General features: G+C 48.4%; 1 protein-coding gene across 1 annotated transcript in view; it reads left to right on the forward strand.

Moving 5' to 3' along the window:
• Positions 1 to 16,714, forward strand: part of nol11 (nucleolar protein 11) — a 55,424-nt gene that overhangs the window by 28,572 nt on the left and 10,138 nt on the right. Inside the window, exons 7-14 of the mRNA XM_056280352.1 lie at positions 1,188 to 1,394; positions 2,864 to 2,940; positions 4,967 to 5,090; positions 6,896 to 6,987; positions 7,430 to 7,495; positions 10,506 to 10,690; positions 12,271 to 12,396; positions 15,749 to 16,000. Of these exons, the coding sequence (XP_056136327.1) occupies positions 1,188 to 1,394; positions 2,864 to 2,940; positions 4,967 to 5,090; positions 6,896 to 6,987; positions 7,430 to 7,495; positions 10,506 to 10,690; positions 12,271 to 12,396; positions 15,749 to 16,000 (1,129 nt within the window). The remainder of the gene's footprint in view (positions 1 to 1,187; positions 1,395 to 2,863; positions 2,941 to 4,966; positions 5,091 to 6,895; positions 6,988 to 7,429; positions 7,496 to 10,505; positions 10,691 to 12,270; positions 12,397 to 15,748; positions 16,001 to 16,714) is intronic.

Raw genomic sequence — 16,714 nt, forward strand, 5'->3', positions numbered from 1 at the left:
CGTAGAGGGTCTGATGAGTCGCTAGACGGTCAACAGGGGCGACCCATCATTTGTGATTGACTGCCGGTGTGGCCGTGTCAGCGGCGTGTCATATACCTTCCTGCACCGTTCTTAAGGCGGCGGGCTGGTGTGCAGTCGGACGTGTGTAGAAGGCAGTGGAGGGAGCGGGTGCGAGGACGAACAGCTGTACGGTTTTGTTTGTGTGCTTGTGACAAAGTGGGTGAGAACACACTGTTTGGCCCGTCATCCGGCCTAACCAGCTCCAGGTGCTGGTTTTCCCTGCCGCAGCGGTGCAGCCGGAGGTCGGGTGCTGCTGAGCAGCTCGCAGGGCGTGTTCAGGCAGCAGCTTCGGAGCTGTTGGGGGCTGGAGGACGGCAGGGTGGGGATGTGTGCACCTTATTTGTTCATTTCAAGCTCAGTTGCTGTGAGTAGAGTTTGTTCAGTTAAGATGAGTTAACTGTTCATTTGTTCGTTTACTTTCTTCTTCACATTTTGTCACGAGCTTCACCGGCGTCTCTCCTGTCCTCCCACGCTGCCGTGTTTGGACTGAGAGGGCGTTACTGTGATTATGGCAGAATTTAAAAAGTGGACTTTACAATTTGATTGATTTGATAATCATTTCGTGTGTGTGTGTATGTGTGTATGTGAGCCCTGTGGTGGTCTGGCAGCCTGTCCAGGGTGTCTCCCTGCCTGCCACCCAGTGACTGCTGGGATAGGCTCCAGCAGCCCTGCCACCCTGAGAGCAGGATAAGCAGTTTGGATGATGGACGGATGGATGTTGCCGTTGGCAACTGAGTGATTACCTTTTCTCAGTGAAGGCCTCCGTCTCTTTGACTCTCCTCCTTCCTCTTTCAGCGTTTCCCCTGTTTCTCAGGGGTCACCACAGCGGATTTAACTTTTTATTTTTATTATTATTTATTTGGTTATTATTGTTTATTTTTATTAATTATTATTTGTCATTTTTTATTTATTTTTTATTTTCCTTTTCTTTTTTGGATTTTCTTTTTTATTTCTTTGACTCCGTTTAGAGCAAAACATTGTGAAGCTCCAGATGTTGGTCTTAACAGTCGCGTCCCTAGTGGAAGCCGTACAACAGTGTTTCACAGCCAGAGCAGCGGATGCGCAGTGTTTCCGTCTAATCCGACTTCCTTCTAATCCGTCTTTTGCCCACACTTTTCTCTTCTTAGATCCCAACGGTCACATATACCAGAGTGTGGTGCCTGTCCGAGGTCAGGCGGCCGGAGACGGGGAACAGGCCCTTCCGCTGCCCCGTAGCCTGCTGCTGAAGCTGCCTGTTGGGGACGGCCTGCTAGCAGCTGCCTCAGCCCTGGCCCTGGATGAGGCCCATGTGGCCGTGGTGGGGGTTCCACATCCCTCCGCTGGGGCTGGCAAAGGTAAATGCATTTTTTATTTCAGTCCCCACTTTACTTGTATAATAATATATATAATAATAATATATACTAAAGAACACTAAATGTCAGTCAAGTTCCTTGTAGGTGTTTACAGAACTAAAGCTGGTGCTGCACTGATGCTTTCATGCTCCCAAGCAGAAAAGTGTTGGGATGAAAAGGAGAAATTACCGGGGCGTCCGGGTAACGTAGTGGTCTCTTCCATTGCCTACCAACACAGGGATTGCCGGTTCAAATCCCCGTGTTGGTCGGGCGTCCCTACAGACACAATTTGCCATGTCTGCAGGTGGGAAGCCAGATGTGGGTACGTGTCCTGGTCTCTGCACTAGCGCCTCCTCTGGTTGGTAGAGGTGCCTGTTCGGGGGGGGGGCTGGGGGGAATAGCGTGACCCTCCCACGCACTACGTCCCCCTGGTGAAACTCCTCACTGTTAGGTGAAAAGCGGCTGGTGACTCCACATGTGTGGGAGGAGGCATGTGGTAGTCTGCAGCCCTCCCCGGATCAGCAGAGGGGGTGGAGCAGAGACCGGGACGGCTCGGAAGAGTGGGGTAATTGGCCAAGTACAATTGGAGAGAAAAAGTGGGGGGGGTACCTTTCTAACAAGTGAAAAACCCTTACTACCTGGGTCGCTGCGGCCTTCGGTGGCCTACACTGAATTAGGCTGCAGTGTGTAAGATGCAAATAAAGACACTACACACAGCTGATGTAGCAGATGAAGATGGCATTTCACAGATTGTCAGTCACTGGCAGATATTAATGGTGTGTTGTGTGTATAGAGGTCATGTATAGACAGGGATAATGTATAGATGGGGATAATGTATAGACATCCTGAACCTCACCAACCTCTTTTCAACAAGCGATGGGCAGTAGCTCCTCTTGGTCTCAATGTCGTTGTCCAGTCACCCAAGCTTACAGGAGGGTCAGTTTAGGTGAAGCTGCATTTAATACACATGCTGCTTTCGAGCAAATAATAATCTATGGGTTTTTGTTCTCAAACTTGCGACAGTGACATGCTTTGATTTTGAGAATGAGTCCATTGGAAGTGATGACTTGGAAGTAGGTGGCACGGTAGCGCAGTGGTTAGCGCAGTTGCCTCACAGCAAGAAGGTCCTGGGTTCGAGCCCCGGGGTAGTCCAACCTTGGGGGTCATCCCGGGTCATCCTCTGTGTGGAGTTTGCATGTTTCCCCGTGTCTGCGTGGGTTTCCTCCCACAGTCCAAAGACATGTAGGTCAGGTGAATCGGCCGTACTAAGTTGTCCCTAGATGTGAGTGTGTTGGCCCTGTGATGGCCTGGCGTCTTCCTGCCTGCCGCCCAATGGCTGCTGGGATAGGCTCCAGCACCCTGAGAGCAGGATAAGCGGTTTGGATGATGGATGGATGGACTTGGAAGTCATAGGGTGTAGGTATGTGATGTCAGAACCCCTTTCTTGAACGGCTCTGTCTTTGATTTTTCAGACTTCCTTTGCATCTGGAACACCAATTTCCAAACCCTTCAGGCCGGAAAAGAGATGACAGGCAAAATCTATGGACGGGTAGGTACGCTTTTACCCAGGGGAGGAAATGTCAACGTCCCCAGAGACTGTGATGAGAGTAAATGTTAACTTGTTGTGCCCCCCCCCCCTTTTCTTTTTCTTTTTCCCGGGGTAAAAGTCACATACATTGTGTAGCTGTGTGGGTGGTGCAGGCCAGGCGTCCCTTTCCTTTCAGCTGTTGTTTGTTGCTGAAGGACCGTGTGACTTTGGTAGATCATCCATTCTGCTCGCCACTGTGACCGGGCTCACCGTCCCCATCACAACTTCACAGCAGCTCACACTGTTACTGCATTTACACACAATGTTTACACACAATGTTTACACACAGCATTTACACACAGCGTTTACACACAGCATTTACACACAGCGTTTACACACAGCATTTACACACAGCGTTTACACACAGCGTTTACACACAGCATTTACACACAGCGTTTACACACAGCGTTTACACACTGCATTTACACACAGCGTTTACACACTGCATTTACACACAGCATTTACACACAGCGTTTACACACAGCGTTTACACACAGCGTTTACACACTGCATTTACACACAGCGTTTACACACTGCATTTACACACAGCGTTTACACACAGCATTTACACACAGCACAACACATTTCAAAGAGAAAGATATTTTGGCACGCCTGGATCAGTGTGATGATGGTTGTTATGCCCTGAGTGTCCTGGATCAGTGTGATGATGGTTGTTATTCCCCGAGTGTCCTGGATCAGTGTGATGATGGTTGTTATGCCCTGAGTGTCCTGGATCAGTGTGATGATGGTTGTTATGCCCTGAGTGTCCTGGATCAGCGTGATGATGGTAGTTATTCCCTGAGTGTCCTGGATCAGTGTGATGATGGTTTTTATTCCCTGAGTGTCCTGGATCAGTGTGATGATGGTTGTTATTCCCCGAGTGTCCTGGATCAGTGTGATGATGGTTGTTATGCCCTGAGTGTCCTGGATCAGTGTGATGATGGTTGTTATGCCCTGAGTGTCCTGGATCAGTGTGATGATGGTTGTTATTCCCCGAGTGTCCTGGATCAGTGTGATGATGGTTTTTATTCCCTGAGTGTCCTGGATCAGTGTGATGATGGTTGTTATGCCCTGAGTGTCCTGGATCAGTGTGATGCTGGTTTTTATTCCCTGAGTGTCCTGGATCAGTGTGATGCTGGTTGTTATGCCCTGAGTGTCCTGGATCAGCGTGATGATGGTTGTTATGCCCTGAGTGTCCTGGATCAGCGTGATGATGGTTTTTATTCCCTGAGTGTCCTGGATCAGTGTGATGATGGTTGTTATGCCCTGAGTGTCCTGGATCAGTGTGATGATGGTTGTTATTCCCTGAGTGTCCTGGATCAGTGTGATGATGATTGTAATTCCCTGAGTGTCCTGGATCAGTGTGATGATGGTTGTTATTCCCTGAGTGTCCTGGATCAGCGTGATGATGGTTGTTATGCCCTGAGTGTCCTGGATCAGTGTGATGATGATTGTAATTCCCTGAGTGTCCTGGATCAGTGTGATGATGGTTGTTATGCCCTGAGTGTCCTGGATCAGTGTGATGATGGTTGTTATGCCCTGAGTGTCCTGGATCAGTGTGATGATGGTTGTTATTCCCTGAGTGTCCTGGATCAGTGTGATGATGGTTGTTATTCCCGAGTGTCCTGGATCAGTGTGATGATGGTTGTTATGCCCTGAGTGTCCTGGATCAGTGTGATGATGGTTTTTATTCCCGAGTGTCCTGGATCAGTGTGATGATGGTTGTTATGCCCTGAGTGTCCTGGATCAGTGTGATGATGGTTTTTATTCCCGAGTGTCCTGGATCAGTGTGATGATGGTTGTTATTCCCTGAGTGTCCTGGATTAGTGTGATGATGGTTGTTATGCCTTGAGTGTCCCGTCGATCAGCCGTGTACTCATCATCTCCTCTCATCAGATGTTGTTTCCCTTGCTAAACAGTAAGTTCCTCCTCTCTCAGGTCAGTATTCATCCCTGTTTGTTTGTTTTTTTTCCCTTCTGTGGTTTAGATGTGGAATTATTCTGGCAAATTGTTCATTCCACACGGGAAGGCCCTGTCTGTCATCCCATATGACTGCCCCAAGTCATCACTGGCCTCCGCCCTGGGCAAACTACAGCAGGCTGGGACCGAGGGTGAGTTTACAGAATATCATTACAGTTTAATGTCATCAATAAGTGCGCTTCACTTGAACAGCTGTTAAAACATGGATTTTATCCATGATGACAGATGCATTTGGCAGTCTTTCTTTTTTTTCCAGACAGGATGATTATTTTAAAGGTACATTTCGCATTTTGGGCACGGTGGCGCAGTGGTTAGTGCGGTCACTTCACAGCAAGAAGGTTCTGGGTCCTGGGTTCGAGCCCCAGGGTAGTCCAACCTTGGGGGTCGTCCCGGGTCGTCCTCTGTGTGGAGTTTGCATGTTCCCCCCGTGTCTGTGTGGGTTTCCTCCGGGGGTCCGGTTTCCTCCCACAGTCCAAAGACATGTAGGTCAGGTGACTCGGCTGTACTAAGTTGTCCCTAGTTGTGTGTGTGTGTGTGTGTGTGTGTGTGTGTCCACCCTGTGTGATGGACTGGCGGCCTGTCCAGGGTGTCTCCCCGCCTGCCGCCCAGTGACTGCTGGGATAGGCTCCTGAGAGCGGGGTAAGCGGGTCAGATACTGGGTGGGTGGATTTGGCACACCGTGGCTGTCTGCCCTGCTTCTGGCGGTGTTTTGATCAGACTTGGTAAACTTTGTTGGCTTTGTTACTTGCGAATGAGAAAACCAGCCACCGCTGCATCGCTTCGTCTTCCTTTTGAGGCTTTCGGTTGTCTCCATTTCTCAGACAAATACAGGACATTGACCCGATGGTGAGAGGTGTCTTGTTTCTTTTGTCAGAGTGCCTGTGTTGTTGCAGTGCCCCACATACCCATGGCAGCGCATGTTATAACAAATTGTACCTTTTGGGGGGGGGGGGGCATTTTGTATTGGACAGTGAGAGTTAAGGCAGACAGGAAATGGGGAGAGATTGATATGACATGCAACAAAGATTGCCGGCTGGAATTGAACCAGCGATGGTTGCAACTGTGTGGTATGTGCTGTAACCATTTGGCTACAGAGGCGCCCCCACAGGTTGTAGCTTTTAAACAAATGATGGTGTAGAAATAAGACCGACTCATGATGGAGGCACAACACTGATTCATAAGCAGTCATCACCACTGAGGGAACCTAGTATCTATCACATAACTATTTTTTCCCCCTTTTTTCTCCGAATTGTACTTCGCTAATTACCCCAAGGCCGTCCCGGTCTCTGCTCCACCCCCTCTGTTGACCCAGGGAGGGCTGCAGACTACCACATGCCTCCTCCCATACATGTGGTGTCACCAGCCGCTTCTTTTCACCTGACAGTGAGGAGTTTCACCGGGGGCGTAGTGCGTGGGAGGGTCACACTATTTCCCCCAGTTCCCCCTCCCCCCAAACAGGCATCCTGACCAACCAGAGGAGGCGCTAGTGCAGCGACCAGGACACATACCCACATCCAGCTCTCCACCCGCAGACACGGCCAATTGTGTCTGTAGGGACGCCCGACCAAGCCGGAGGTAACACGGGGATTTGAACTGGCGATTCACATGTTGCTAGGCAACGGAATAAACCGCCACTCCACCCAGACACCCCGTGCACATGTTTTAATGTGAATGTGCTTCTTATGCAGCCTCTTATGTGTTGAGCTTCTAATGCAACCATACCCACACCCAGCTTCCCACCTGCAGGCACGGCCAATTGTGTCTGTAGGGACGCCCGACCAAGCCGGAGGCAACACAGGGATTCGAACTGGCGATAGATAGACCGCGATAATAGACCACTACGCTACCCAGATGCCTGATATTTATTTGTATGTGGAAGGGTCTTTTGTGCTGTGTAAAATAGAGATTGATGTATTTTTGCTGTTCATTGCCTCAGAGTCCAAAGCTGCAGCATCTGTTCCTTCTTGGAACAGCATTCTTCACGGAGAGACCGCCCAGCCGTCCAAGACAATGGAGACTAGAAGAGCTGTAAGTCACTGTGCAATATAGACCTCCCGTTCGTTTGCCACTGGTATAGCATAAAAACTTAAAAAGGTTTAATATTTTAATAGTTAATTTTTAATATTTTAAAAAGGTTTCATTTACAAGCCTCCCAGGCTTACAGTGTGGCAATACTATCAGTCAATCAGGACTTATCAGTTTTACCCTCAGTACTTTGTTTTTCAGTGATGTGGTTTTGAAGTAAATGCACTTTCTCGGTCAAACCAAGTCCAATATTGTAAACACTTAAACAAAAGGCAGTCAAGCATTTGACAGAACAATACCTTTGGGAAAGTGTATATGTGCTGTTTGGGTTTAAGTCTAGCAGCCTTCCTATTGTAATGGTTTCTTTAGTTCTAGGTGTCGGTAGTCTCACATGGCATGACTGCAGCAAGTTGATTTTTCTCTGCTGTTTGTTCTTTTCACGCAGAAAACAAGACGCAAGACCCAACCAGCGACTGGTTCGACAGCTGATCAGGTTCTGGAGCTCATCAAGGTATAAATACGATTGGTCAGGCCCAAGCTACCTTGTCCATCCTTCTTTCTATCCTCTGAAGATGGATGAAGTTATAATTTGGGGGTGTTATAACTGAAATTTTAATATATTGTTAAAACTTTTGTTTTTAAGATAGTGCACTTGTTATACCTTATGAAACAAACAGGACATATACAAACAAAAACCCCTTCACCATAGAAATTGCCACCAAAACGTAAATGAAAAAATGAAATGGTTGCATAAGAGCATGTCTTCTTCCTGTATCTAAACTAGGGTTTGTATTCAGCCAGGGTTTATTCCTCCCTCTTCCTCTCCCCTTTGTTGCTAACCTGTCCCTGTACTGCTCATCTGTACACTCCCACATAGGGCTGTGCGATATGACCAAAATCTCATATCACGATATATACTGCTCAAAAAAATAAAGGGAACACCTAAAAACACAATATAGACCTCGATGAATGAAATATTTCAGCTGAAAATCTTTATTTATTAGACAGAGGAATGTGTTTAGAGCAAAATAACCTAAGAATGATCAATGGAAATCAAAATCATTAGCCCATTAAGGTCTGGATTCAGAATCATACTCAAAATCAAAGTGGAAAATGAGAACATAGGCTGATCCAACTTCTGTGGAAATTCTTCAAGACGATTCAAAATGAGGCTCAGTAGTGTGTGTGGCCTCCACGTGCCTGTATGCACTCCCTACAACGTCTGGGCATGCTCCTGATGAGACGACGGATGGTCTCCTGAGGGATCTCCTCCCAGACCTGGATCAGGGCATCGGTCAACTCCTGGACAGTCTGTGGTGCGACATCGTGTTGGCGGATGGTACGAGACATGATGTCCCAGAGGTGCTCGATTGGATTCAGGTCTGGGGAACGTGCAGGCCGGTCCATAGCATCAATGCCCTCGACATACAGGAACTGCTGACACACTCTGGCCACATGAGGACGAGCATTGTCATGCATGAGCAGGAACCCAGGGTCCACTGCACCAGCATATGGTCTGACAATGGGTCTGAGGATCTCATCCCGGTACCTAATGGCAGTCATGGTACCTCTGGCTAGCACGTAGAGGTCTGTGCGGCCCTCCAAGGATATGCCTCCCCAGACCATCGCTGACCCACCGCCAAACCGGTCATGCTGGAGGATGTTGCAGGCAGCAGAACGTTCTCCACAGCGTCTCCAGACGCTCTCACGTCTGTCACATGTGTTCAGTGTGAACCTGCTCTCATCTGTGAAGAGCACAGGGCGCCAATGGTGAATCTACCAACCAAGATGTTCTCTGGCAAAGGTCAATCGGGCTGCACGGTGTTGGGCTGTGAGCACAGGCCCCAATTGTGGACGTCGGGCCCTCGTACCATCCTCATGCATTCTGTTTCTCACTGTTTGAGCAGAAACCTGCACATTAGTGGCCTGTTGAAGGTCGTTTTGTAGGGCTCCGGCAGTGCTCCTCCTGTTCCTCCTTGCACAAAGGACCAGATAGCGGTCCTGCTGCGGGGTTGTTGTCCTCCTGCGGCCCCCTCCACGTCTCCTGGTGTACTGGCCTGTCTCCTGGTACCTCCTCCATGCTCTGGACACTGTGCTGGGAGACACATCAAATCTTCTTGCCACAGCACGCATTGATGTGCCATCCTGGATGAGCTGCACTACCTGAGCAACTTCTGTAGGTTGCAGATACCGCCTCATGCCACCTCTAGTGGTGAGGGCACTAGCACAATGAAAAACTAACCAAAGATCGGCCAGAAAAGAGGAGGACAGGCAAATGGTCTGTGGCCACCACCTGCAAATCCATTCCTTTTATAGGGGTTGTCTTGCAAATTGTCTAATTTCCACCTGGTGGAAATTAGACAATTTACCAACAGGTGAAATTGATTCACAAATCAGTGTTGCTTCCTAACTGGACAGGTTGATATCTCAAAAGTGTGATTGACTTGGAGCTACATTGCATTGCTTATGTGTTCCCTTTATTTTTTTGAGCAGTGTAGGTCATTCATATCACGATAACTATACATATGATATAGGTCATTCATATCACGATAATGATGCATATCACGATATAGGTCATTCATATCACGATAACGATGCATATCACGATATAGGTCATTAATATCATGGTCACGATACATATCTCGATATAGGTCATTCATATCATGATAATCATACATATGATATTGCACATTTTCTGTAAATTCAATGAATAAATAGTTTATATAAAATGACCTATTTCTCATTACATTTTGAATTATATACTCGACAAATAAAAGGTACTTACTCATATTTGGTTATTTTTTCCTTTTATTTAGACCCTTTGTTTAAATTTTCAACTAAACATGTAACAAAATTACTGTATAAAATATAAAAAGGTCATCTGTGGACTCTCCGTACTGTTGACATGATTTTTGCGTAGCTGGTAAAAGAAGCTAGTGGTGTTGAGTCTGTTGTGGGGGCCGGTGTGTGGCATATTTTGCAGAGTATGGTTTTCTAGTCCGTCTCAAGACTTTTCATACCTAAACCAGGTCCATACGATAGAAGCAGCCCCTCTTTCAAGTACAAGCTCCTCGTTTTGTCCTGGCTGGTCCGTGTTTGTTTGTATAATTTCCTGCCTGCGTCCGTGCTGTGACACTGTGCAAAGAGCGGAAAGGGTCGTCCAAATGACGCAAAATATTGCCATAAAGAGTGTGATTTTGTAACACAACGAAATAAACGATAGAGCTTAATATGAAACGATAGGCGTGTTCTATCGCCACACGATATATACCGTCATTTCACACAGCCCTACTCCCATACATGCTTGCATACACACACTTGGCCCATAACACAATCGGAGGTTGTGTTTACTTTTAACTCTTGTACACACAGCATGCTGATTGTATTTCTGATGTATAACAGAGTACTTGGCTTTTTTCTTTATTCCTTTCATGAATCAGTACATTACATTTCACCATGATGTACGCGGTGTGCTCTACAAATTCTGTATAAATGGCTGATGTATGTTTTTTTTCTCCCAGACTGCACCAGTGGAAGAGGTCCAGAGGGAGGTGGAGGGACTCCTCTCCAGGGCCAACAGCCAGGAGCTGCAGCCCTCAGTGGGGCAGTTGGCCTCTAGCCTCGTGTCCCGCAGCCTGGCTGATCCGACCTTCTACACCTCAGGCACCTTGGCACAGCTGGTACATACACAGTGCCTCTGCCACAGGTCAGTACCGAACGGGGCGGGAAAAAGAAAACTGCATACCGTGTCCTTGCAGAAGTACCATCATGCATTTTTTTGTTGGGTACCTCCCCCCTTTTTTTTCTCCCCAATTGTATCCAGCCAATTACCCCACTCTTCTGAGCTGTTCCGGTCACTGCTCCACCCCCTCTGCTGATCCGAGGAGGGCTCCAGACTACCACATGTCTCCTCCCATACATGTGGAGTCACCAGCCGCTTCTTTTCACCTGACAGTGAGGAGTTTCACCAGGGGGACGTAGTGCGTGGCAGGATCACACTATTCTCCCCAGTTCCCCCTCCCCCCTGAACAGGGGCCCCGACCAACCAGAGGAGGCGCTAGTGCAGCGACCAGGACACATACCCACATCCGGCTCCCTACCTGCAGACGCGGCCAATTGTGTCTAGGGACACCCGATCAAGCCGGAGGTAACAGGGGGATTCAAACTGGAGATCCCTGTGTTGCTAGGCAACGGAACAGACCACCACGCTGCTCAGACGCCTCATATTGCGTTTTTAGACAAGAATCAACATTATAATCATATATATGACAAAGGCCTTTGTCCCCCTTGGCAGTTTGTAACCAGAAGGGTCCTGCTTGGACCGGCTCAGACGTAATCAGAATTGTAATTTGGCTGCTCGCTCTTGATGATGAAAAGTGAATATGAGTCAGGCCACAGAAAAGAAGCTGTCGTCAACTTGACTGGAACATGAGTTGCTGTAAGAATAGAATGGAAGTCGTTCACTAACTTCGTAAGACAGGAGAAACAATAAGGGCACCGGCAAATCGAGTTAAAGGTCAAAAACACTACAGCACAGTGTGTTTGTGAAGCTGAACAAACGTTTCTTATTATTACCATTATTATTATCTATTAAGAGTGAAGATTTGTAAGCAGTCTGTGTACTCCTTTCAAGAATGATACAACCGGGCGTCCGGGTGGCGTGGTGGTCTATTCCGTCACCTACCAACATGGGGCTCGCCGGTTCAAATCTCTGTTAACTCTGGCTTGGTCAGGCGTCCCTACAGACACAATGGGCCATGTTTGTGGGTGGGAAGCCGGATGTGGGTATGTGTCCTGGTCACTGCACTGGCGCCTCCTCTGGTCAGTCGGGGCATCTGCTCAGGGGGAGGGGGAACTGGGGGGAATAGCGTGATCCTCCCACACGCTATGTCCCCCTGGTGAAACTCCTCACTGTCAGGTGAAAAGAAGCGGCTGGTGACTCCACATGTATGGGAGGAGGCATGTGGTAGTCTGCAGCCCTCCCTGGATCAGCAGAGGGGGTGGAGCAGAGACCGGGACGGCTCGGAAGAGTGGGGTAATTGACTGGATACAACTGGGAGAAAAAGCGAGGGGGAAAAAATCCAGAAAGAAAAAGAATGACCCAACCTCTATGTGATGCGTCATACCTCATCTGCTTCATCACATTTTCAAACTATCCAGAGAATGTGAACTGACGCCACACAGAAACCTGTTGGTATAGCTGTTTATCCTGTTACCGACAAATTTGTACTTAAACCTTCAGATTTATTTTGACCTTGACCTTTGACCTGTCTTGACATTCTACAGTCTGTGTCCCGACCTCCTGCTGCTAGCTTTGGAAAAGAAAGATTACCTCCTGTGTCAGCTCTGCCTGCAGCTCTTCCCAGACATACCTGAAGCCATCACATGCGCCTGCCTCAGGATCTTTGTCAGGTAAAGTCAAACATTTGGGACGATGTTTGTCCAGAACCTGTTCGGTAAACCTGAACTACTTGTTTTCTCCATGTAGGATTTGGAAGTCAAACTAGTGTACCATCGCTAACCCAGTGTTTCACAAACTCGAGTTCAGCTTTGCACGAGATGTCACTGATGAAGAGCTGAACTCATTGACAGATGCTGTGGACGAGTCCCGTCACATTACATCTTACACATCAGGAGTCAAGAACACTTTGTCATTTCACTTCATGCACTTGCACACATGAAGTGGAACAAAACGCCGTTTCCCCCAGCCCACAGCAGTACAACACAAACACAACAACACAACCAAAAACTACAAGAACACACATGCCCAAACTAACACACATATCCAAAATAAACAAAAAATCACTGTCCAAGGGACCAACACCAGCTGGGATGACTGTCGGAACCGCCGGTCTGCATGGGCTAGCAGTTAGCTTAGCCCGCACTGCTTCCGCGTCCTTTCAAACCGCCCTCGGCGTTTCCTCCTTGGGTGCAGCTCCAGGCAGGGGACGTGGTCCCCGGGCCCACCGGACGAAGCAGACCAAGCTCTCCCAGCCGATCCAGCACCAGCTCTCCCAGCCAGACACCCTTGACACACCTCCCCACACTCCTCACGATGACATCAAACGTCAACTCAACCACAGTCAACGCCAGGTGAGGCCACCGCCAGGCCGCCCTCGGTGTTATCTGATCTGGCGGTCTGCGTGGGCTAGCAGTTAGCTTAGCCTGCCCCGCTCTCCCAGCCAATCCAGCGCCAGCTCTCCCAGCCATCAAACGAAGACAGGACTTAAGACGCAGACGTGGACAAAGACACTGCATGGACGGTACTGGGTGAAGCCGCCGCAAATATGAATTCATGTCGCCATCTTCCGACACCGGCGCTGGGTGAGGCTGCTGCAAACAGGAATTCGCGCAGCCATCTTCCCACACCGGAAGCGTGGTGTGGGAAGATCCTTTTCCTTGTCACAAGGCACTTTGGAGGAATGATGCAATCAGAAAAGCCTCTTTCTGGTGGATTGTAAGAGATTTCTCAAATACAAGAGCAGAACAAAGATTAGTACCTCCACGCATGCATGGTTCTGACTGTCATCGGCTTCTTGGGTGTCTCTCTTGCCTGTTCAGAAGCACACATCCACACACACAGCTGTTATTTACACGTGTTCCCTGTTGCCCAGATGATCCACTTTTGATTTTATCTGCTCCCAAGTCAGAATATACCATATACTTTAAATACCATGTTGAGTTCTTCTTCTTTCCTTCCACTGGCGGTGCCTGGTGTCAGAAGGTTATTTGATATTTAGGAGACGAGGCCATCTGCCAGCATTGCCATGTACATGATGCAGGCTGCCACTTAAAAGATTTTACTCAACCCACTCGTAAAATTTGGATTTGTAATATTTGGAGGATGCACACACTCCCAGTTATCAGTTGGATTGGGGAAAGTGAGGACACATTGTCCATGTCTTTTTTATGGGGTGATATGTCATCAGAGTAAGGGTCAGACAGCCCTGTAACTGGATCACCAAACTGCATGCGAGCGTCGTCACAGAGAATCCCTTATCTACATACACAATCCGGCTCGTTTCGTTAAATCAGTCTGCAGGATTTCCTCTTGCACATCTCATCAAACTCACAATATCTTGTCAAGAAGCATTTCATGTCGTCCGGGTGACATGGTGGTCTATTCCGTTGCCTATCAACACAGGGATCGCTGGTTCGAATCCCCGTGTTACCTCCGGCGTGGTCGGGCATCCCTACAGACACAGTTGGCCGTGTCTGCGGGTGGGAAGCCGGATGTGGGTATGTGTCCTGGTCGCTGCACTAGCGCCTCCTCTGGTCAGTCGGGGTGCCTGTTCGGGGGGGCGGGAGACTGGGCGGAATAGCGTGATCCTCCCATGCGCTGGTGAAAAGAAGCAGCTGGTGACCCCACATGTATGGGAGGAGGCATGTGGTAGTCTGCAGCCCTCCCCGGATCAGCAGAGGGGGTGGAGCAGAGACCGGGACAGCTCGGAAGAGTGGGGTAATTGGCCAGATACAATTGGGGAGGAAATCGGGGGGTGAGGGGGGGCGTAGACCAATATGGACATTAGATTTTAACATCCAATTCTTTCCTCGCTAATACAGCGAAGAAAGAGAAGACACCCTTCACCCTGTCTCTCCATGATGAAGACATCCTTTACCTGTCTCTCCATGATGAAGACATCCTTTACCTTGTGTCCATGATGAAGACATCCTTTACCCTGTCTCTCCATGATGAAGACATCCTTTACCCTGTCTCTCCATGATGAAGACATCCTTTACCTTGTCTCCATGATGAAGACATCCTTTACCCTGTCTCTCCATGATGAAGACATCCTTTACCCTGTCTCCATGATGAAGACATCCTTTACCCTGCCTCTCCATGATGAAGACATCCTTTACCCTGCCTCTCCATGATGAAGACATCCTTTACCCTGTCTCCATGATGAAGACATCCTTTACCCTGCCTCTCCATGATGAAGACATCCTTTACCCTGTCTCTCCATGGTGAAGGCCTCCTTTACCCTGTCTCTCCATGATGAAGACATCCTTTACCCTGTCTCTCCATGATGAAGACATCCTTTACCCTGTCTCCATGATGAAGACCTCCTTTACCCTGTCTCTCCATGATGAAGACATCCTTTACCCTGTCTCCATGATGAAGACATCCTTTACCCTGTCTCTCCATGATGAAGACATCCTTTACCCTGTCTCTCCATGATGAAGACATCCTCTACCCGATCTGTCCATTGTGTTATGCTGGGGGGCTGTGGCTTCAGTCAGGGAACCGTTGTCATTTTCTTGCTATTAAAACTAGATCCTCAGTAAAGAATTTAGGACACTGTCTGTCATATTGTCAGGAAGTGTACCCAGTATAAAAAATGCTGGATCGATGTTAAAGTTTACGCCCAAAACCTGTTTAATATCCTTCTGGACATTCTTCCAAAAATCCAGGAGCTTTGGGCAATGCCAGACTACATGTGTAAAGTCCCTCACCAGTCCACAGCCCCCCCAGCGTAGTCCAGATGTGTTGCTGTATTCTGTGTTAAAATACTGCATTTTCACCTTCCAGTCAAGTTCCCTCCACGCTGGGCCGTTGGTTAGTTTGTCCTGCTTCCAGCGTTTCCTCCCATTTTTCCTCTGTGGTTATGACATTATGATATTCGTCTCCATTTCATGTATTTCTGTGACATCGTGTTGCTTGAAGTGCAGAAAAATCAGTCCCAGTAACTCTAATATTGGACAGACATGGTCCCGTTTCACATAAAAATGAACGCCGCCTTGATTCGCACCCTTCCGCCCACAGCATCCCAGATGGTGACGCGGAGACGGTGAGCCTGGAGCCTGACAGCGTGTCCTTCATGAGAACACTGCTCGCTGTTGGTGGGGACGTCGGTGACCTGCAGAATGGCTTCAGCCCTGTTCCCACCCGGAAGGACCAACCCGACGAGCCGAGCAGAGGTGGATCCCCCGTGAACGCTGGGACGGAGGACAGTGAGAGGACGATGGACCGAGCAGAACAGACGTGCCCGGTGGGGCTGCATAAAGCTGTGCTGCTGTATCCTTCCTCAGTGCAGAGTTGTACACAGCGTGGTTTGGGGTGAACAAATAATATTAATATGTAGTCTATGATGGCAAAAAGTAAAGCAGAATACATGAAGACCCAAAACTCTCTGGAGGATCCCATTTCATCTCAAGTTCCTTCAGCTGGTCAGAGCTTAAAACGTTCTGCCACACACAGGGCGGCTGGTAGAACACCCCCAGCAGTAAGATGTGGTCTGGTCAGTTCTAACTCTGGTGTCCAAATGCATTACCAATACATGGGAGACTTTTGGACATGAGTTTGCTTCAAAGGTGGAGGAGAGGTCTTTATAAACACTTCCCCCCCATGACAGTATTTTTCACCCAGCTCAGTTTCAGTTTGAGTGTCTGAACCTCGTCGTTACTTGTCTCAGAACATCACTTTGCTAAGAGCACCATGTTTCAGTTGTGCTAACAGCACCGTGTTTCAGTTGTGCTAACAGCACCATGTTTCAGTTGTGCTAACAGCACCGTGTTTCAGTTGTGCTAACAGCACCGTGTTTCAGTTGTGCTAACAGCACCATGTTTCAGTTGTGCTAACAGCACCGTGTTTCAGTTGTGCTAACAGCACCATGTTTCAGTTGTGCTAACAGCACCGTGTTTCAGTTGTGCTAACAGCACCGTGTTTCAGTTATGCTAACAGCACCGTGTTTCAGTTGTGCTAACAGCACCGTGTTTCAGTTGTGCTAAC

This window comes from Lampris incognitus, chromosome 5 (assembly GCF_029633865.1).
Source record: "Lampris incognitus isolate fLamInc1 chromosome 5, fLamInc1.hap2, whole genome shotgun sequence".
Lineage (NCBI taxonomy): Eukaryota > Metazoa > Chordata > Actinopteri > Lampriformes > Lampridae > Lampris > Lampris incognitus.